Below are 21,740 nucleotides of genomic sequence, written 5' to 3'. Positions count from 1 at the left end.
TTACGCAATTCAATGTGAGAGCTTTTGGAAAAAAAAATATAATTGAGTGGTATGAATTATGTAATTTTTGAGAAATATAGGGATAAAATAGAGTTAACTGAGACTTGGTTATCCACCCATGATTTTCTGCCCTTAATCAAGGCCCCCATTCACAGTTATATTATATTATCCTTATCAGAATTTTCCCTTTTCTTCTCCCTCATGGTGTTTTGTGTGCACAAAGTGCATTCTGGTTTTCTATTATTTCCCACTGAACTACAGTTACCATTGTTCTCCAAATCTATGTCCTTGCTTTTCATTAAGAATATTATTAGTTTACTGTGTAAGGGATGTCTTTTATTTAATTTGGTCATTATATTTTCATTTTATTTTATTTTCGTATTTTGCCCTTGACTTTGGAACATTTTCTTTACTCCCTCTATTACAGCTGAGTGACCTTAATATTGTTAAGGCTGAGATGCAACTTCTATTCTAAACTCACTTTCACAAGCTTATAACATTCCCCAGATATTCTCTTTCAGGCTGTGCTGGTTTTGGCTGGGATAGAGTTAATTTTCTTCACAGTAGCTAGCATGGGGCTATGTTTTGGATTTGTGCTGGAAACAGTGTGGATAATACAGGGATGTTTTCATTACTGCTGAGCAGTGCTGACACAGAGTCAAGGCCTTCCTCTGCTTCTCACCCCACCCCACCAGCAAGCAGGCTGGGGGTGCACAAGAAGTGGGGAGGGGACACAGCTGGGACAGCTGACCCCGACTGACCAAAGGGATATTCCACACCGTATGACGTCATGCTCAGCATATAAAGCTGGGGGAAGGAGAAAGAAGGGGGGGACGTTCGGAGTGATGGTGTTTTGTCTTCCCAAGTAACCATTACACATGATGGAGCCCTGCTTTCCTGGAGATGGCTGCACACCTGACTGCCCATGGGAAGTAGGGAATGAATTCCTTGTTTTGCTTTGTTTGCGTGCATGGCTTTTGCTTTTCCTATGAAACTGTCTTTATCTCAACCCACGAGTTTTCTCACTTTTATGCTTCTGATTCTCTCCCCCATCCCACCTGGGGGGAGTGAGCGAGTGGCTGGGTGGTGCTGAGCTGCCGGCTGGGGTTAAACCGCAACACAGGCTGAGGGTTTTTTCTGCTTCTGCTTTGTTAGAAATGGATTTTTGTTTGAAGCTTCATAAGCATCATGTATTTGTTTTGAGTTATCCAACATGAAAAGATAGCAGTTTTGCAGCAATCAAGACAGTTTTCAGGTGCTTTTTTTTGATTCTGATAATTGAAAATCAGCTTTGTTTCAGCACTTCAAAATCAACTTTGATTGTGGAATGGTGTCTTTGCTATTTCTTTGAAATGGTTTTGAAGTAATAAAGTTCTGCATGTGACATCATTATTAAATACCTTACTGAAGTAGAAGTGATGAGGAAAGTTGATCTCAGAATAACTCTGTTCTACTTAATATTATTTTTAAAAGCTGTTTATTTTCTGTAAGAAAATTACATTTAGTTATATTTTAAATCTGTTTAATGCCATTTTCCTCCCATGCTTCAAGGAGCGTAGCCCAACCAGATGCATTACAGAGTGCCCAGTCAATCCGGGTTCTATACATTAGATGGAAATAATGCAACACGTGCAATGAAAAATAAACATTTCTCTTGTACTGGTGAAAAGACAAGCAGTCACTTTGCTTCATTCCACAGACACACTGTTGTGATTACAAAAAGGTGTCTGAAAGAGCTTTTGCTTAAAGGTCCAGTAAGAAATCCTATATAGCTGTAAGCCCAAGAGGAGCACTGGGAAGCTGTAGACAACTTCTTGTTTGTCTTCACAGAAAAGTTGTTCTTCAGGGAAGTGTTAATGCACACTACCCCTAGCTTTTCTATGGCCCCTCCCTATGGTATGCTTGTACTGTGCATTTTGTGCTATTCCTTTTTTCATCACAAAGAGTTTCACAATCTCGGTAAGCAATCATTTTATGTCCTCCACATGGAAAATGCTGCTGTAGCCTTGAAAGAATGAACCAAGAGCCTAGATGACCAACAGAGATTTTACATATTTCAGAGAGTCAAGGTAAAGCTGAGAAACTCTTCAGGCATTTCTTTGACCAGTTAATGGAGAAATATAAAAAATTGCAAACATTTTTAGTTTGGGTACTGCTATTAGTAAAAAAAAACCTGTCATTACTTATAAGTTCCAAACTGACACAAACTGCTGCTTTCCATATTTGTACTTCCACAGAATAGACTTAGATCCCAAATCTCTATTGCACTTTTTTACTCTGACATCCAATGATGCGAAGACTAGAAGTGCCACAAAACCTGTGGCAATGCTTTTTTGGGATCTATGCGAGCTGCTCACTTTATAAGCCTTGTGATTTACTTTTGAGTTGGGCTATGGGCCAGAATTATACACACATAATGAGGATGTTTTTTCTTTAGCATCCAGAACTTTGAATTTTTTCCCTGGCTAAGCTACAAATGCCGGTCAATAGATTCATTCTAATCAAAGATCTTATTGTTCTGGCCCTATCTTTTTACTCCATTGTTTCTCATTGATTAAGCAGCTCTTGCATTTTACAATAACGCAACAATACAATCCAAAGTGCCTCAGGAGGCCTTCATATGAAACTTCATATGAAAGGCAATAAACAAGCTTACTTTGATTCATATTTATTTTCCTTTTCATTTATAAGTGATTTTCTTCATTCATCCCGTGTTTCTCTTTCCTGTTCAAATATAGAAATTTTTTAGAAGATTGCTCAAATAAGCCTCTTACACAATTACAATCCTGCCCTCGGTGGCTGCCATTCTCAAGCAGCACATCCTCTGCTGATTGCGTTATTGTTCCCCCTCCAGTGACTCAGTGATTGATCTGTTTATTCATACCAAATCTTCCATTAACCCTTAGTTCCGCTCATTTCCAAATTTATTTGTATTCATCTTATCGGTTATAAAGCTGCAGTCAGTGTATAAACTGTATAAGCAGGAAAGCTCAGGCTCCTCTTAGTGGTCCAGGACAGACTCTTAGAACCAGGATTTTTTAATCCATTAGCTGAAGGAAACACAGCTTGGTTTAAAATGGCTACACTTTTCCATCATGTGCAAACTGTTTCTGTCATAAAAGGGAGAATAATCTCACCCTGTACGTAAGCAGAATATGAAGTCAGAAGACAGAGCTCAGTTTCCCATACATGCAGAATTAACTGGAGATTCCTATAAACAGTTTATTTCTCCTTCTCTCCTGTTGCTGTACTCCATGCCTTTCCTGACAGGCAATGATAAAACATTGTCCCCTGACTGTCAGACATATTTCTAGGCACTTTGTTGAAGAGGAGAGGAGTAGTAAGAAAAAAGTAGTTCCAAGTCCTCTCCAGTCATAAACTTCCATTATATTTAAGGCTTGACAGAATTATGAGTTCATCTAATATAATCTCCTGAGCATCATAAGCCATTAAATATCACCCAGATACTGCTACACAGAGCCCAATTATTTTAATTAGACAAGAGCACTTCAGTCGTCGAGAGACTAAACTGTAGTGTGCCACAGGCATAGACCAAAATAGACAAAGATGTCATCAAAGCCTGAGGCTCTTGAAATAACAACAAATTTCTAGGTGAGAAATGCCCTCAGAATTCCTGGAGATGGTATGCAGCTTGTCCACCAACTTTGGCACAGAATGTCAAGTCCCTGCCAATGAGACCTGAGAGAAAATTTTGACTTCTCCTTCAAATTTGGTAATAGTTTAATCCCGATCTGAGCATCAGAGTATGATATACTCAGTCAGTATCTAAGAAAAGGAATCACAGTCAACCAGACAAGGTACTTTTTTTGGAGCTGTTTTTCCAAGTCCATGTGCTAAAATCAATTCACAGTAAGCTGTGGATATTTTAAATTGTGCACATTTTTGCATTTCATCTACTGTAAAATGTCGTTCTTCTCTTTCCACAGATCAAGAAATTTGAAGCCCAGGTAGCTTCAGCTCTGGAATCTGAATATTGAACGAGTGACAAAGTTGAGTCTTTCGTATCTCTAATATGAAAATCCCTAGCTCCCTTCCAGGGGACTGTTTGATCTAGCAGTTTACAAGGACTAAGATTTAGTTGATAAATCCTAAAATCAACTACTAATGTGATTTTAAAACCGACTCCTATTTTATCTCAGCCCTCAATTTAAAATAGGTCTCTCATGTTTGCAATTTTAGCTCATTCCTATTTCACACAAATAGGTAAAATTGGGACCATTTATCTTCTGCAAAACATTAGTTTACAAATCCCAGTGTGAGCTGGCTTACATTCATAGGGACCAGCTTTATCCTCTCTAGTTCCTAGGTCCGTGTCCAGTTTTGACTTATCTTTACAAGCAAGAACTTGATTTTATCTTAGTTTTCTCTAATACAATCTCCCTGACTCAAATACTGCATTATTCTGCTATCTGTGTTCTCAGCCTAGATTACAGAGACCAGCAGCCTCCATCCCTTTATCAGGTAACTACCTCTTTTCCCTACCTCCTTGCTCCTTCTTTCTCAGACCACATATGACAGATTTTAAATGGTGAAGTACTATGTAGTCACAGAATAATAAATCAAGCCAAAACACCGAAGGCACTGCGCATTCAATATAAAATTTGCAATGTTTGTGTACAACAGCCATTTTCCAGATGCCTGCACGATGCAGAAATCAGGGAAAAGTTATACCCTACATAAATAGAGGGATACAGAATTTGATCACATAATATGGGACATCCCATAATATTCTGGACATGTAGCAGACAAAACTAATGAAGTTTCAATTCTAGCTCAGTTAGAGCTGAAAAGACTCACATGTTGTTTTCTAACATTATTTTACCAGCTAGTTCTCAGTGATTTGGGAGGTAAAGGAAAAAGCAGTTATTCTTCTACCTATTGAGCAAAGCACAAGTAATTGATTTGTTCTCCTTATAAAAAGTATTTGTTTTGCTTTTGCTAGTCCTATGAACTAATGTGATCCATGTTATTAATAACGGAAACATTCTCTAGATTGTTTTATCCACTCACTGCTGACAGGTGAGTTTCATATCGGTCACCAGATCAATGAATTGCAGCACTGCAAGATATGGGCAATGGAAACAATGCACCTTGACAGCAATACATAGCTTGTTAATTGTACAGTGCTATTCTGGGGTAAACATTTTATTCAAACATCAGCATTCTACCACATCTTAAAAAGCCCCATATTTTTACAGTTCATTTTAAACCACGTAAAAGATTACAAGAAAAAAACTACAAATCCAAAAAGAATTTTGGTCAGCCTGAGAAAGCCTGTCATATTTTAGCAATGAAACAACTTGCTTAGCTACTGAAGCATAATGTGTCAACAAGATGGAATTCCACTTTCTAAAGGCTAGAGTGCCCACTCAATAGAAGAAAGCAATACATGATTACTGCTTAGAGCTTGTGGCGCAATGCTAGCAACTCAGCATTTAGCAATAATAGAAAATGTCTGTCTCATTTTCATTCCCCTTGAAAAAACTCCCCATATGATATTATGAAACACTCCTGCTGTGAGTTGGTTTCCTAATCTCAGCAATATCTTCAGCTATTACCTTATCCATGGTAATACCTTTCTGGTGAATTTTCTTAAAAGCAAAAATTTAATGACATATGGAACAAGGACAGATACCTGAAATGTAATAACAAAGAGTAACCCTTCAATTTTACTACAGGTACTAGAGAGCAGCTATCTCCTATTTCCATTTTAGTGTTTTGCAAATGACATGAAGGTCTCAAGGTCTTTTCATTTCTGAATTATTCCTATGTTTTTCAAAACCTCAGAGCCTCTTATTTTTGCTCCTGCTTCAACCTTCACTTCCATCTTAAAACTGAGACAAAAATTCAGATCATTGTGCACACAGTCCTTCTTCACCCATGACCTTTTATTCATCTGATCATAAAATTAAAAAGATTTTTTTCAGTGCAAATATCTTCAAAGATTGTCTTGAATTACCACAACTCATCTTTGCTATCTTTATATCTTGAAGTATTTTAAAAGGTGCCTATTTTCTCTTTATATACATTCAAGATTTTCCTGGTACTAGTAATGAAGCAGCAAAGCACGTCTTGAACCAAACATTTATACCTACATCTCTGTTGCAGAATAAAGTCTTTTAGGTTAGTCAGACTCTCAAACATTTTGATCATGCAATATATACGAAATAATGTGCCAAAATCAGACACAAGAGGGACAGAAATTGCACAAAGAAAGTACATGCTGATCATGACAGTACATTGCATTAGAGCTGAACTTTACAACAAAAGACATAACTGCCAGATGCAGAAACTGCTTTTCACTTCTAGACTGGGGTACTCTTACAAACTACTATGCACTTTCATATATATGAAATAGTTCTGAACCAGTGTTTGTGAGCTAGTTCCGGTCCCAGAGGGAGCATAAGTGCACTCACATAGCACTCCAACAGCGAGATAAACCCCTAAAATAAACAACCCCACTCCAGAAGTTTAGAAGGACACACCCAACTAACAAAATCATCAGTTGCATTATCAAAATTAAGTGAACAGGCACTTGTTGCTTGGAATTTTTATAATTCAGGTTTGTCTCCTCAAAACAAAGTGTTTTTCCCAATTACTCAGGGTTTGCCTACATGCATATTATTGTGCTTAACAAGGACATCACTGAAGATGAAATGTGCATGCTAGGAAACGTATGAACAGGAGATAATTAACCACAAAAAAGAGCTTTGCAAATGACAGGAATGTGTATTGCACTTCTCATGTAACTATCTTAGAGTATCCTCTATTCTATTAAGCTTTCTGAAAAGGCAGACAATTATTAATTCTACAAATGTGTTGCAATTGCTTTTGACATGTGCTTCCTTAGCCACGGAAGAAGAATGCAAGAAGAAATCAATGGGAAAAAATTGCTGGGAAGAGTGAAATTGCCTTAGGGATTTTGTTCTACGTAATATAACAGCCTAGGAATTCTATTTATAAGGAAGACATGGTATTTATATCTATTGATTTTTCAGGGACCTCTTGCAGTCTGCAGCCTTAAAATTTCACCTGTCCTAGAAGGGAACACATCTTTTGTGAAATCTTGATGTTCTTCAATGGCATTATGCTTACAGAACAGTAAATATGGTGTAAAAGAGGTGAAATAACCCCAAATTTTGTGCTCCCTTTGCAAGGCTATAAAACTCCTTTATCATTGCACATTTAATACACTAAGGTTGAGTACTCACTTGCGGACTAGAGTTTCATATTAGGGGATCCGAATAAAGGGCCAGAAAAACATCAATTATGACAGCTTGTTCCTAAGACCATTTAAATTGTCACCGAGACCTTAAGATAGTTTAGAGTGGTCTCAGGACCTCCATGAACCTGGCTATAGCTTCAAGAGTCAGGCCCCCCTGCAAGGGATTATCAAACCACAGAGTATCTCTGGAAATACATTCTTCTTCTTATACAGACTATGCTAGGAATGAGTAAACTCAAGGGGAAAAGACAGACAGAGGCTCTATCTCCACTACCCCTGATCTCCCATCTCACCCCCTTCCAAGGGACAGGTCACCTGATATTCATAGAATCACAGAACCATAGAATCGTTAAGGTTGGAAAAGACCCTTAAGATCACCGAGTCCAACTGTTAACCTAGCACTGCCAAGTCCACCACTAAACCATGTCCCTAAGCACCACGTCTACCTGTCTTTTAAATACCTCCAGGGATGGGGACTCAACCACTTCCCTGGGCAGCCTGTTCCAGTGCCTGACTACCCTCTCGGTGAAGAAGTTTTTCCCAATATCCAACCTAAACTTCCCCTGGCGCTGCTTGAGGCCGTTTCCTCTCGTCCTGTCACTTGTTACTAGGAAGAAGAGACCAACCCCCACCTCGCTACAGCCTCCTTTCATGCTGCAAAATGTTTATACAGTTGTGGAGCAAGGGCTGGGATGTGATCACACATTAGTCAGTTATCATCCCACTGAAAGATATTGACAGTGGACGTTTTGCAAGACAGATGAGCTGTATGTGTATAAACCAAGGCATACTTTTTAATAAAGAAGTAGTATAGTCCCTTTTGAAGTTCCATTCTAACCTGCTTTTAACTTCAAACTTTTCTTTAATATGTAGGAAATAATATGCCAGTATAATATAAAACAAGACAAAAATGTTTTATTCATAGAGCTTTTGTATGGCTTGATTACCACTGCTCTTCCTGTACCCAGGCCAGCTGGTACAATATGTACTGTCTTCTATGTTTTGTTGCTGTTTTCTCATATTAAATATGTCAACATTTTATATCTGAGCAATAAAAGTTAGTAACATAGGTCTGATGCATAGTGATGAAGGTAGAACAACAGTGTATAATGGTAATATCTTGGTAAATCGATTAATATATTTATGGCTAATGATAAAAAATATGAAAGATTAGGCAAGAGTGAGGTCAGTCAGTGGTACCACAATGTGGCTTTGGGTGAGGACTATTCATAATCATTAAAAAGATATCTGCATGCTACTTTTCAAGTCAAAATAAATCTCTCTTCTTGTCCTATTTCTTTGCCTGAAAGCCTGAATAGATAGCAGTGCCTGACTACAGAGGGTACATATGGGGATGCTTAAATTTAAACCTCTCTACTCACCTTTTTGGTACAGTTCTGTCTACATATTTACCAGGCCATCTCTCGGCCCCACATATTGTTGTTTCCAAATTTCCTGAGACAAAGCAAAATCCACCATCTTTAACTTTCCCAAAGGCCCTTTTAGCAAATTAAGAGCACTCTCTCGGAGACTCACATTTAGCTTTGACACTGATAGCAATGACTTTACAAAAAGAGATTCTAGTTCCTCATTTCACATACCAGAGAAAGCAACTGAGGACGGCAAAATGTTTGTATCCTAGCCTGGCTCAGTTACCTGTTCATTTTATTGTCTCAACTTTCTCTTGAAAACCTATCCCTCCTCCCTCCCTTGATCCATTTAATCAATAAATCAAAATCCTCATCTACTTGACAGTTGTTAGCTACCCTTATACTGCAATTCAGACCTGAACCATCAGTTTCTTCTGTGCAGTAGACAACTATTTCTTTACAAGGGCTTTTGGGTGAATAACAGACCATTGATGTCAGATATAACTTCTGCTGTTAGCAATATGTTATCAACTCTGAACTTTACTCAAAGACAGAGGTCCAAATACCCCAAAAGAGACTCTGCATATCTAAAGTACAACTTGAGGTGCTGGAGCATGTCCAGAGAAGGGCAGCGAAGCTGGTGAAGGGTCTAGAGCACAAGTCTTATGAGCAGCGACTGAGGGAACTGGGGTTGTTTAGTCTGGAGAAGAGGAGGCTGAGGGGAGACCTTATTGCTCTCTACAACTACCTGAAAGGAGGCTGTAGCGAGGTGGGGGTCGGCCTCTTCTCCCTAGTAACAAGTGACAGGACGAGAGGAAACGGCCTCAAGCTGCGCCAGGGGAAGTTTAGGTTGGATATTAGGAAAAACTTCTTCACTGAAAGGGTAGTCAGGCACTGGAACAGGCTGCCCAGGGAAGTGGTTGGGTCCCTGGAGGTATATAAAAGATGTGTAGATGTGGTGCTCGAGGACATGGTTTAGTGGTGGACTTGGCAGTGTTACGCTAACGGTTGGACTCGATGATCTTAAAGGTCTTTTCCAACCTAAACGATTCTATGATTCTAAAGGATGACATAGATATTCATAGAGAATCTCCAGATTCACGCTGCCTTCCTTACTTCTTTGCTTACTGGCTTCAACAAGGCATGAGTCTCTGACCTAAGCTGTACAGGTAAGTATTGCAAGGCATCTTTTGCTACCTTTATTTGGATGGACAAAAGGGGTGTTCTTCATCTTGGGCCTTTCTTTGAGCTTGTAAATCATTGTGTACACTTGTGAGAGAACCCAGAGCTCTGAAGTGGATGTTCCTGGATTCCACAAAGAAGAGTGAAAGGCCTTCACACTAAAAAAGGCTAAGTTTTGTCTAGGAAAAAACCCACCATAGTTTAACTTTCTGAACAGAAAACACTCAAAGTGACTACAGAAAACAGAGTAGAAATAAATAGCTTTCCTAACTGTCTTGGTGCCCTTGCAGGTGGATCGTTACCTTCAGCCAGCTTTCTCACCAGCAGCTGACTTCAGTGCTAGGACCCTCACCACAGGAAATCTGTGTCAAATCTTCCTTGAGGTTATCATTTGTCAGGGTGCAAAGAAAGATTCAGACATGTATTTTCACCCTGTTCCTTTATAGATTCTGAGGGAGGGCCTTAATGCTACCAAAATTTGGCTTGCAGACCAGCCTCTTTCTTCTCATTTCAGCCTCAGTGAATTGTACCCCTTAATGTTCAAGACATCACATAATCCAAAACAAAGGGTGAGGTTAAACTCAAAGCTGCAGATCTGGTCACTAGCAAGCACAGCACCAAGTCCATAAAAGGAAACAGAGCAGTTTGTTAAACCAGGCAATACATCAATCCTTTATGCTATGTACACTTTATTTACAGGGCATTTGCAGATTCAGAATGATGATGAATGAAGCTGCAAAACAGTTTGATTTTCATCACATCAAGGCAGAGAGCAGAGTAAAAATTATTTGTGATTTTACCTTTTTTAACCAATCCCTAATAGTTAATCCAGAGGCATTTCTTTTTGTTTACTTGGTCTTGTTTCTTATTACTTTCCCACCTTCTGCTTTATTTTATAACCCTATGTCTGCTCAGTGAGTCTGGGGAGTACTCTGTTTTACATGCACCACTGCATGGACAGATAGGAAGTTTTACCAAGGTCGACAGATGCTAACCTACTCACAGAAGACAAGTTACTGCAACTTCCTAGTTCGGCAAACAATTATTCTTCATGGTAACAGTTTGGGCAACATCAAAACTGCAATAAAAAGTGCATTTTCCACAAGAAAGACAACAGCAAGAGCATGATAATATTTTATAAATATAGATATTTTCTCTTCTCTCATAGCCTGCATGGAATTTGGTAATAATACTGACCATGGAAAAAGTCACTTAGTACAAACATCAGTTAGTCACTCTGACCTAACATTTAATAAGTTGTTTTATATAGAGATTTCTCTCTACATATTTCACTTCCCTCAAAAAATCACTGATCCATATGATTTAACCTCTTCACAAAAACATTTTCAATTATCATCTGTTTTTGTTTTCCAGAAATTCACCATTAATTGTGCAGTCCCCCTGCTTAAAAACAATTTTTATGAGAAAATAAAAATATTTCTCTATTTCTTTTCATCATGTATCTTAAAATGCATAACCAATGTCACTACAGCACCACAGACTGGTCATTCTCTCTCCTTTTTCTACGACTTATAAAGAAAGTTGGTGCTACTAATAATGAATGGTTTGCTCAAGATCCTGTTTGTTTTTGCTGAGTGCTAGAAGAAAGAAGTCAAAGTGCATTTGGATTGTCATTTGCACAGTTCAATTTCTTACTGTATCTACTCAGCAACTTCTTAAACCAAATAAAGCAAAGAATTCTGGAATGGACATAGTTTACACGATGAAGTCATCATTCCTAAGCCATGGTGCTATATTTAAAATGTATATTGAGCTACAGTATCCCACTCTGGTATGAAGGGCAATTCAGGGTCACTGATCGAAAAGGAAAAAAACCACTTCCCCCCTTATTCTAACATCATACAATATCAATTGTTTCCCACACCACTAGTAGGAAAATGAATTTTCTTACCCCACAGCCTATTCCATTGCCTGGTTCACATACAATTTTCCTCACTCCTGGTTCAGGAAGCAAACCTGCTCCACAGCCGGGAGTTGGACACAGCACTCCTCCCATCTGCAGCACGCACTCCTCGGCCCCATAGCGCTGATAGCGGTTGTACTACAATAAAACAGACTGGTGTTAAACTTCCAACGGCACACAAAAAAACCCCCACAAACTTTGAGCTTGAATCTATCCCACATAATGAACTGTTCTAATGTCTTGCATGCCAAGTTCAGGTTATTTGTCAAAAGCCTAAAATTTCGCAGTGTCGTTAAATGGGGTGTCACTCCCCTCCAGCTCACATCACATGCATCATTCTCTGACTTGCAGCTATCATTTTCACCACCAGACTGTTTCTGTAAGTAACCTCAAGAACTCTTATATTGCTATAAAAAAGTTACTGTAAACATCATAAATATAATCCAACAACAGATACTGATAAATGCTATATACAGATTGAAAAGAAACCCACAAAACCCTCCAAGGATCTACTGGCAGAAGTACAGTATAATGTTTTGGAGTTCAAGGGTTGTAAAAAATTGCCCAGCCAACTTTATTTTCAAAATAAATTTCATGAAACTGATTGGCAAAATAATTCTCTGATATACACCTATTTCAATGTTAGGTGTAGTTTTTTCCAGGGTCTCCCAGGAAATTTTCTTAGTTTTTGCAGTTTTCATCTAGTTCCATCCTGATAGCCTAAAAGGCTATGGAAATGCCTCCATTTTAATGATGGAGGCATAGACACACAGCAATATTGAATAACATGCTCACTGTATCCTCACTGACAAAAATGCCCACTCTAAAATGACTGATGCCATTGCAATAACTTTCCCTGGTCTAACTTAGCCCGCTTTCAGATGGAGTTAAGCTGAGCAAGTACAAATCATGCTGCGTACATGTAAATCACATCCGCTCTAGAGTTCTGTGTTGGTGCAGTTCCACACTAGTGGCTATATAACCTTTGTAAACCAGGCTTCAGATTCGCCTATAAATCTGGTCTACTGTAGAGTGAAATAAATGAAAGCATTTGGTCCTAACAGCTCCAAAGAAACCAGGAAAATCCAAAATGCCAGAGAAGAAGGTAGTAGTATGAATTTTCTCTGCAAGCAGAATGACTTTATGGTATGCTAAAGGAACAAAACTTTATGTTATAGCACTCACAACAGTATTCATAAACTTTTCTCTCATAACTGCTCATGAAAATCCTGTTCCCTTTTTTTGGAGGGGATAACAAACAAAAAATTATCTTCCCCATCTGCACCCCTCTCCAAAGAAATCCCACAAGGAAAACGAAGAAATAGGACCAAAACCTCATACGCAAAGGATACAAAGAAGAATTTTAAATTACAAAGACCAGGGCTTCACTGAATGTTTTCTGTGTACATTTAAAAAGATTCTTCTGCAAATGTTGCCATAACATATAAAGTTACACTGGCTTTTTAAAAATAGTATATGACTTTTTAAAACACCCTAATATATAGACATGAAAGTGTTGCATCCCAGAAAAAAATAAAGTTTACCAAACTGAAAGTATCCACCTTTGTCAATTAAAAAAAATTCCAAACTCCCCCTCAAAAGAAAAGCAAAATCCAAAAGGAAAGAAAGCCTTCAAAACACCACTGAGTATATGAATGGCAGGCAGAAATCCTGAATTAAGGATCTTGGATCTGGAAGATACCAGTATTTTGAGAAATGTACAAGACATGTCTGCAAAGTCTCCTTGAGGCTGGGGCTCAACAAGTCAACTGGTGTTTTCCTATGTTATTATTATGCTCAAACCTAGAGTAATGGCATAAATATTTAAGGTTGGACTCTGTCAATTTTCAGTAAAGTTTGTGATCCTCATGCTAAATACATGCTGAGTGCTCTGACCTGTTCTGCTGGCCTTGAGCAGAAATACAGGTAACCACAGCTGCAAAACTCTCTGCTGATCTGATTTTTCTTCAGGGCAGAGACTGGACCTGAAGGTGAGGACGGCGATTGTCTTACCCTGTTTAGAGGGAACATTGTGCTGGATGTGGGATTATTAGCAGCTTCTCATTACGGAGGCAAACACTAGTGACACCGTAGCTGAGATTCTGTCAGCATTTCCATTATAAATTCTCAGCTGAAAGAAAAGATATGCTTTCCAGTCATTAACTTAGCATAAAAGGGCATGGAAAGATTCCTCCTGTCTCCTCTCTTTTTTTTTTTTTTTTTGATACACAAAAATGGAATATAGGTAAGATGGGAATCAATCTGTCTTGTTAGAGAAAGTTACAGAAAGCAATGTCCAGTCCACCTACTGGCAAAGTGGATAAAGCCGTTGTATTCTGTCCAACCAATTCAACAGTTTATACTGGTTCAGCACAGGACTCATGCCAAATCAGTACAGCACTGTCATCAGTGATTTTCACACTATAAAAGCCAAACAAATGATCAATTTGAAGACAGGAAAGATCCTACTAAATGCGTTTGCACATCTTGACATCTAGTTACCAGCCTGTTTTCTACCTTCAAAGTCCAGATACATTTATAAGATGTCATTTTCCAATTTCTTTTTTCATGTGCCTTTCACTAGCTCACTTAAAACTCAGCAACCAACTAAAACATGTAGTAGCAGAAGATATATATGTTTGCTGGCATAACACAGTCATACATAACATATGTGGATTTATATGCTGTATTCTGGAGCCCAAAACAAAATTACTCACTTTACACTAAAGGTGCATTTATAAAAGGCTTGTAAAGGACCAACACACTTACTCATGAATTATTAATTAACTATTTGCATATAGCAACAGATTATTATTAGCCTTTTTCCTATATACCACAGCTATACATATCACACAGTACCGATGCAATGAACATGCTTAAAGCAAGTCAATTTTCAAAAGCCCTCAAATGTCTTTGGACCCTGTGATGCATTTTTGATCACATGTCTGGATGAGATACTTATGGATATTTCAGCAGACAACCACCACTGGTTTCCTTTGCCTCTTATTCTCAACTGGAGATTTAAACTAAGGTTCATTTTAGTTTGGATTTGGGCAGTGATGATGCCTACAGTTGCACTAGTTGCTTAGACTCCTTTTATAATTAACAGCAGAACTACGACGCATTTCATCTTTTCTCTTTTAGATTTGTACATTAGCATGAGAAGAACTGAGTCCTGGAGTGCCCTGTTCTATTATCTATAAAGAGAGATCAGACAATTTGCTAGATATTGACACCTGAAATTAGGTGACTCCCACAGTAGGTGCTTCAGTTCCAATAATTTTGCTCCTAAGTCACCAGGCCTAAGCTATTTTTGAATCCAAGGTTTACGTACCTAAATAGCTTAGACAGTGAACCACCTCACACAATTTTAGCCCTTCAAAAATTAAACATCTAACCTAAACAACTCATACAGGCTCCAAATATATTGAATGAGAAGAAACAAGATCCCAAGTAGGGAATTTATCCTGACTTACATGCAACGTCTAAGATACGTAGAATGAATCACCCTGTGGAAGTGCTACAGTTGAAGCTGAGAAAACTAACTTATGCTAGACATGTAACACATAAAGAGCTGTCATTAAAAGATGAACTTAACTCTTCTGTACATTCAAAATATTTCATAATATCTATTACTCAATTATTATCAATGTACCTCCAATTTAGAGATGCACTCATCACGTGTAAAACAGTTCTGCATGCTACAAGGAGGAAAAATATCTCCAATTATTTTTAGGAAAAATCTCTTACAAAGTTTAATATATGGGGAACTTGACTGAACTGGCATCCATGGCACCTGATTTCAATTCCTGGCAGCAGCACAGCCTTCCTGTGGTTTTCACGTAAGTCACTTAATCTATGCTTCTCATCAGTTCCCCATTTGCAAAGAGGGAGAATGATACTTGCTGATTTCACTGTAGTGTTAAGAGGCAAAATCCATTAATAGTCATGAGGACATGAAATACTATGGTAATGGGGGCATAAAATTACACAGAAATCACCAGCCATCTACTGCTGCTAGAAATCAGCTTTTGAGCAAAGCATGTCAAGCATTTATATGCTACTGTAATAAGGTCCGCAGAAATACAGGTAGGTAAATAGTTGCCGGATTCACCATAGAACCATATATTTCAATGCTTATTTGAAAAAAAAAAAAAAGGCTTTAAAAATATTATTTACTCCAAACCACTAGTGCTAAGACAGCTAAAGGTGTATGAACAAGGTAGTCGTAAAACATTCTGATTCTTTTTTCTTTGAAAACTGCATGCTGTCATGAACTTTTCCCTCAGTTTGTGAATTGTCCCAGTCAACCCAAATCTATACTTTTAATGGAATAAAATTTGGAGTGAAAAAAAGTCCCAGCTCTACTTATGGTATTTCAACCATATCATGAAGTTCTTCCATGCAAGCTTTGCTCGTAAAGACTTGTCAGGGCCTTTAGAAATGATTTTTATAAATTATTATAAATTATAGTATGACATAGACACGGAGGTTGGATAATTGCAACCATTTATTCCCTGATCCCCACTTTCCAGATTGGGATGGCTTCCCTTGAGTCTTAGAATGATACCGGGTTTTCAACCAGTGGAAATTCAATCATTTGATGTTGTAAATCAAAGGTAATATAAATGAAATCATTGGGCTGACACAGGAATAAAACAGGTTTAACTACAGATTGAGTCTTTTCAGTTACATTGAGATTCAGATACTAAGACAAAACTGAAATGCACCTTGATGCACAAAACTCTTGCAAAATACACTTTGTGACCACAGCGATTCCTTGCCATGTTATTTAATTTGCAAGTTATGCTTTAATATAATAGAATAATAGAACGGTTTGGGTTGGAAGGGACCATAAAAGATCATCTATTCCAGTGTCTCCTGCCACAGCACATGTGCTTTGTGCTATTTTAATTTTGCTTTTATTCTTTGGCTAGAGTTTTCTTTGTTTTCCCTTTTTTCCTCATACCTAAAAGCATCTGCTCAGTAGTAGCCTCGCAGGGAACTTTGGACAAAAGTTTAACATTAGATGTAAAGCCAAAATTTCTAATTTCTGAAAGGTAATTCGATTACTTGTTTCTTTTAACTGCATGTAACGGTCTCAGAGGAAAGAAAATCTACTTTCTGGAGTCAGATTGTTTTTACTGCTCCTATAAATCAAATAACCATCTGTGTGTTTCAAAATTAGATTGTGGAGGCTATTAGTCCATAATGTAGACTAAGCACTTTATTTATACGTATTATACACATCCCCCCCCCCCCCCAAAAAAAAAAAAAAAAGAATTAGTTCCATAATGTAATTAAGCAACTTAAAGTACAAACCCCTTAATACTCATTGGACTAGTAAAAATACTTACAAAAGGGTCACCTGAAATATAGATTAAAAAGAGACAGACTGACATGGCTTTCCATGGAGCACTCTTTATTTTTCCTGAATTACTGGGCTCCTCTGCTGGCCAGTGGTAGGACATGAAGAGCAAGTTCAGAGCATCAGCTCCTTCTTGTTCCCACAGGAGCACCACAAGGGAGACCAGAAGGAGAACCACCTTCTAGAGGGCTGGACTTTGCCTGACTTTGGAGAGTCATGGAAAATTGGGTGAGGCAGTCTCAAGAAAATACTTAGATAAGAAACCCCTGACAGGACCAATGCAACACAATTCATGGATGAAATTAAACTGGTGTAGAGAGGGGGAAAGAAAGGAAAGACTGAAGTTTGCAGAATGATAAGAAAGAAAGCACAAGGTGAGGAATATGAAAATAGAAAATAAAGAATACTGAGAAGAGAGGACACAGGAGCAGGTTGTATTGGAAATTAAACTGAATATATGAGAGGCAATATGATGCAATGAAGAAAGTGGACTAAGCACAGTGTATGGCTTGGCACCGTATTTACAAGCTATTGGAAATTCGTGATCTTCCAGCAGGTATTTGTGGGATCAGTTGAAATAGACTGAATGCTGAAGATAAACATTCAGTTCCTTCTGACCCTTGTGGAGCTCAAATCCACATTCCTTTCTTCCCTACAAGTAACAACCACCAAGACTGTACCTGATGCAAGGAAATCTTTCAGTTGATGCTGTTGCAAATTGTGCAACTGAGATTCACTGAAGCAGATACTGGCTCCCAGGAATTCCACTTCTCAGATCACAAGAGTGACTGTATGCATATTCCGTGAAAGCAGAACAAAGTCATCCCAGGGATGGAAGAAGTCCCATCTTTTACATCCACCTGAGACCCTGAACACTGGGGTTCAAATCCTCTGTCTGAATTTAATAAAAACTGGTTGGAAGAGAATTCCTCTATTTTAAGAAGCACTCAAGTTTTTCATTGGTGGTTCATAGTGGTTACAGAGAAGTAAACAAATGGAAATTTGGGTTCTACACAAAATGACATATTTTTTTGGTTTTGACAGGAAAAGAATATCCTTTAAATAATTTTTGATCACAAGTACTTTCTCCTTTCTTTCCCCTCATTTTTTATTTCAGCTGTTGAACCAGAAATTAATTACTTTTACTTGTCTAGCGCACAGACAAGAAGTTAAAAAAGGTTTAAGAAAGTAGAGATGCCCTGCCTATGACAAGAACTCAAAGAGAATAAAGTTCCGATAATCCAGGAGAGACAAAGCTGAGGTACTCACATAGATTCCAATTACCTCTGAAGTCAGGGAAGAAGGCGGTTAGGAGACATTCAAAGCAGATATAGCGTAGGAAGAAAAGAGAGGCACATCACTGGTCATGTGAAATTGTAAGAGTGTAAAGTTTGTTGTGTAGTTCCAGCTATAAAAAGGGTAGTGTAAAGAGGATCAGGAGTTAAATGCAGTAGCTCAGTTTCAGAGAGACTGATGGGATGGTGATGACAAATCCAAAAGGTGAGCCAAATGAGATGGACAGAAATCAGATATTAGACAGAAAAGTGGAAGAAACTGAGAGATGTGGGTAGGTATCACTCACATTGAGTAGTAGCTGAAGCCAGGGGACTGGGTGGGAAAGCACAGAGCTGCAAAGAAGTATACTCATAAAGATACTGATTTGAGAATACTAACAAAATAGCTCTGGCTTAGGAATTATGAACTGCAGAAATTATTTAGTGAAAATTTATTCTTTTTTTTTAACTGCATGTGAATTATTGAGAGATAGCTTGCTTTTTTTCTGAGTGTAGTTATCAAAAAATCTTGACCCACAAATACTTCAGAAGCATTTTGTTGATCATATTTGATAGTTTCCTGCACTAAACTCAGCTGATTAATTAGAAGTGTCACATGACATTACTTTTGCCTGAATGGGTAAATGTATATCAATTAGTTTAATACTGACTTTACATTAATATTCTGTAGCATATACTTAAAAATTCCTCTAGCAAGTATTGCAAGCAAAAAAGAAAAAAAATCAAAAGGACTTTCCCCTTGCCACACACATGTATTGTATACAAATTCCTTTAAAACCTCAATTAGTGTTAAATTCTTTCTGTCAACACTGGGTTCTTTTAATACTAGATTTCCATAAAGTTACAGCTCACAGCAAAACGTAGCACACGCCTACACCACCTTGAACAGCATGGGGATGTGCATCTGCAGATTTTCAAAACAGGGTATTCCTTTGCATAAGTTTTCCCCAACTGGCAAGGAAATGTGGAGAGAAAAAAAAAAAAAAAGAGTGTCCCCATTCAGGCTTGCTCAGATTCCAGGGATATAAACGCCCACAACATTTCTAAAGAAAAAGTGAGCAGTGATATGAGTTGAAGTAGCAGCTGATAGGAGAGATCTGTTGAAATTGATCATTCCTCTGTCAAAATATCAAGAAACTGGCCAATACATTCTGCAAAGTTGTCAGAGCAGATGATATAGCAGAGAAACGCAGCTATACATTACTTAGCAGCTTCTTTTCCTGCCGCTAGCATGTCATCTGCTTCATCTGTGCTGTGACCTGTTGGGGGCACTCAGGTATAGCAGCAGATTGCTCTTGTGTTATTTGTTTTCAAATATTTTATTCATGAATCACAATATTCCATTTAAACAATTAAACAAGTTTTTTTTATCACTTTGGGGAGAAGAGGGAAGTTTTTTGGAGAGTCATTAGGGAGACTCCATAAGAGTTCACTGCAAGTCATCTTGCTATGTTGATATATTGCAGTGTGTAGGTCTGAATTAGCGTTCTCTCTGCTGTCTCTGGCATTGGCTTGTTGAATTACCCGTCTTCCACTGTATTTGGACAGAGCCCATATTTAGTGCATGTTTAACATATTTTTGTAAGTAGCTTGTACTATCACCACGTGTAGAACCATTTGCATTTACTTGCAGAGACAGCCAGCCTGACAGGGCAAATGGCTACTGCAGGAGACTAACTTTCTTATATTGTGCTATTTTTCAATAGCTCCCCAGTTAATAAATCTTTCATCCTAATTCTGAGTGTATCTCAGGTACCTATGAAGTGAAGCAGTTAGCCAGCAGGTTGGACTGCATCCATTATGCTAGGGGAAAATGATGGGTTATGAACAGTGAGATCAAATTGCAAGTAAAAGCTCAACAGAGCTAAGGACGATTAGAAAGCTTCAGGTTTTACCCTTCCTGGGGCTGCATGTCCAGGAGACTCTCTTTGCCTTGTACAGACCTTTGTGTACTGGGAGAGTCTGTGAGAAGGAGGTCCAAAACAAACCAGTCAAAGCTGCTTTTGGAGACTTTTCTGGGTCAGACTCTGGCACCTTCTCAAAGTGTCAAGTATCAAGTCAGGTAGCAATCTGTTGCTAAATGTATTTTTGTTGCATATTAAGCCAATCACTCTGGAAGCCGGTTTTATGTGGTAAGTTAGTTATCCACAATGACTATTATGTACCAGGGAAGCTTGTAGTCTTCTATTTCACCACACAGACTATGATTACCTCTTTCCATAAGGTCTAAAAACAATTCCTGTTTTAAAAACTATCTTGTTGCCACCAACTAAACCTTAAAAGACAGATTTTCCAGTTAGAATGAATTTCCCATAATGTACGTTCCTGAGGGAATAGAAGACATGGGAGTTTTTCATGTCCAGGAGACTACCGAGAAATCTGACTATTTGGACAACTGTTTTATTATTATAGAACTCATTTTAGGAAACATAATCAGCAACTTTTCACGCTTCAAGTTAAACACAAAGCCTTTTTTTCTCAGCATTAGTTTTCCTTCAACGCTTACATTGAGATAAAGAAACGTTTTATTTGGATAGACAGATAGACAGGCAGACACATGCCTTTGAGTAGTTTGATCCTGCAAGGTGCTCAAAACCTTTCTCTCTTAACGACATCAACAAAAGTTGTATATGGACAGTATTTACAGGAAACAAATAGTCGATGAACAAAAGGTAGAGACCAGGGTTTTGTACTAGGAACAGTTGCTTGATTTTAATTTGACTGAAATTTGGTTGACAAAGGTAAGAGAGTTGATGAAGCAGTCTTCTCCAAGGCATTTGTCTTGCTGCCGCCTGGCATTTTGATTAGTATCTACAGTGATATGAAATTAACATGCCATATATTAAGAGGATGAAAACTTAGCTACCCGGCATGTCTAAAATATAATTGTAAATGGGCAATCATTATTAAGGAAGTGTGTTTCCAAAGAGGTCCTGAAGGTATTCTTGGCCTTATGCCACCTAAAATTTTAATCAATGACTTGCAGGAAAACCAAGAACATAGAACATCAGTGATAAAGCTTGTAACAATTTAAGGAGAGGAAGTAATGAACATGTAACATGGACGGTTAAGTTCATGCTACAGGGGTACCTGAACTGTTGGTAAACTGGGTTTAAGCAAACAACTTACTTTTCAGCACAGTCAAATGTAAAGTTATTTTTCTAGGAACAAACTATTACCCACAATTGCAGAATGAGATTTCTGTCTGCAAAGCAGTGTGAGGGATTGTGAGCTGAATCTGGGCTGTGTCCATCCATGTACAAAAGCACTAAGGCACCTCTTAGATGAATAAATAGAAATCTCTAGAAGGGAAATTGTATTCCTTATTGGGCAGCCACTGGTTTAACTGAAACCC

The 21,740-nt window shown here is 38.2% G+C and overlaps 1 protein-coding gene across 1 annotated transcript in view; it reads right to left on the bottom strand.

Annotated features, from left to right (window-relative positions):
* The window catches only part of PRKN (parkin RBR E3 ubiquitin protein ligase), a 780,164-nt gene that overhangs the window by 104,976 nt on the left and 653,448 nt on the right, over positions 1 to 21,740 (bottom strand). Inside the window, exon 9 of the mRNA XM_087774081.1 lies at positions 11,711 to 11,860. Within this exon, the coding sequence (XP_087630207.1) occupies positions 11,711 to 11,860 (150 nt within the window). The remainder of the gene's footprint in view (positions 1 to 11,710; positions 11,861 to 21,740) is intronic.

This window comes from Nipponia nippon, unplaced genomic scaffold (assembly GCF_047370975.1).
Source record: "Nipponia nippon isolate SJK-2023a ecotype South Korea unplaced genomic scaffold, ASM4737097v1 scaffold_4, whole genome shotgun sequence".
NCBI lineage: Eukaryota > Metazoa > Chordata > Aves > Pelecaniformes > Threskiornithidae > Nipponia > Nipponia nippon.
The sequence above is the reverse complement of the archived record's forward strand: the minus strand, read 5'-3'. Positions and strand labels throughout refer to the sequence as shown.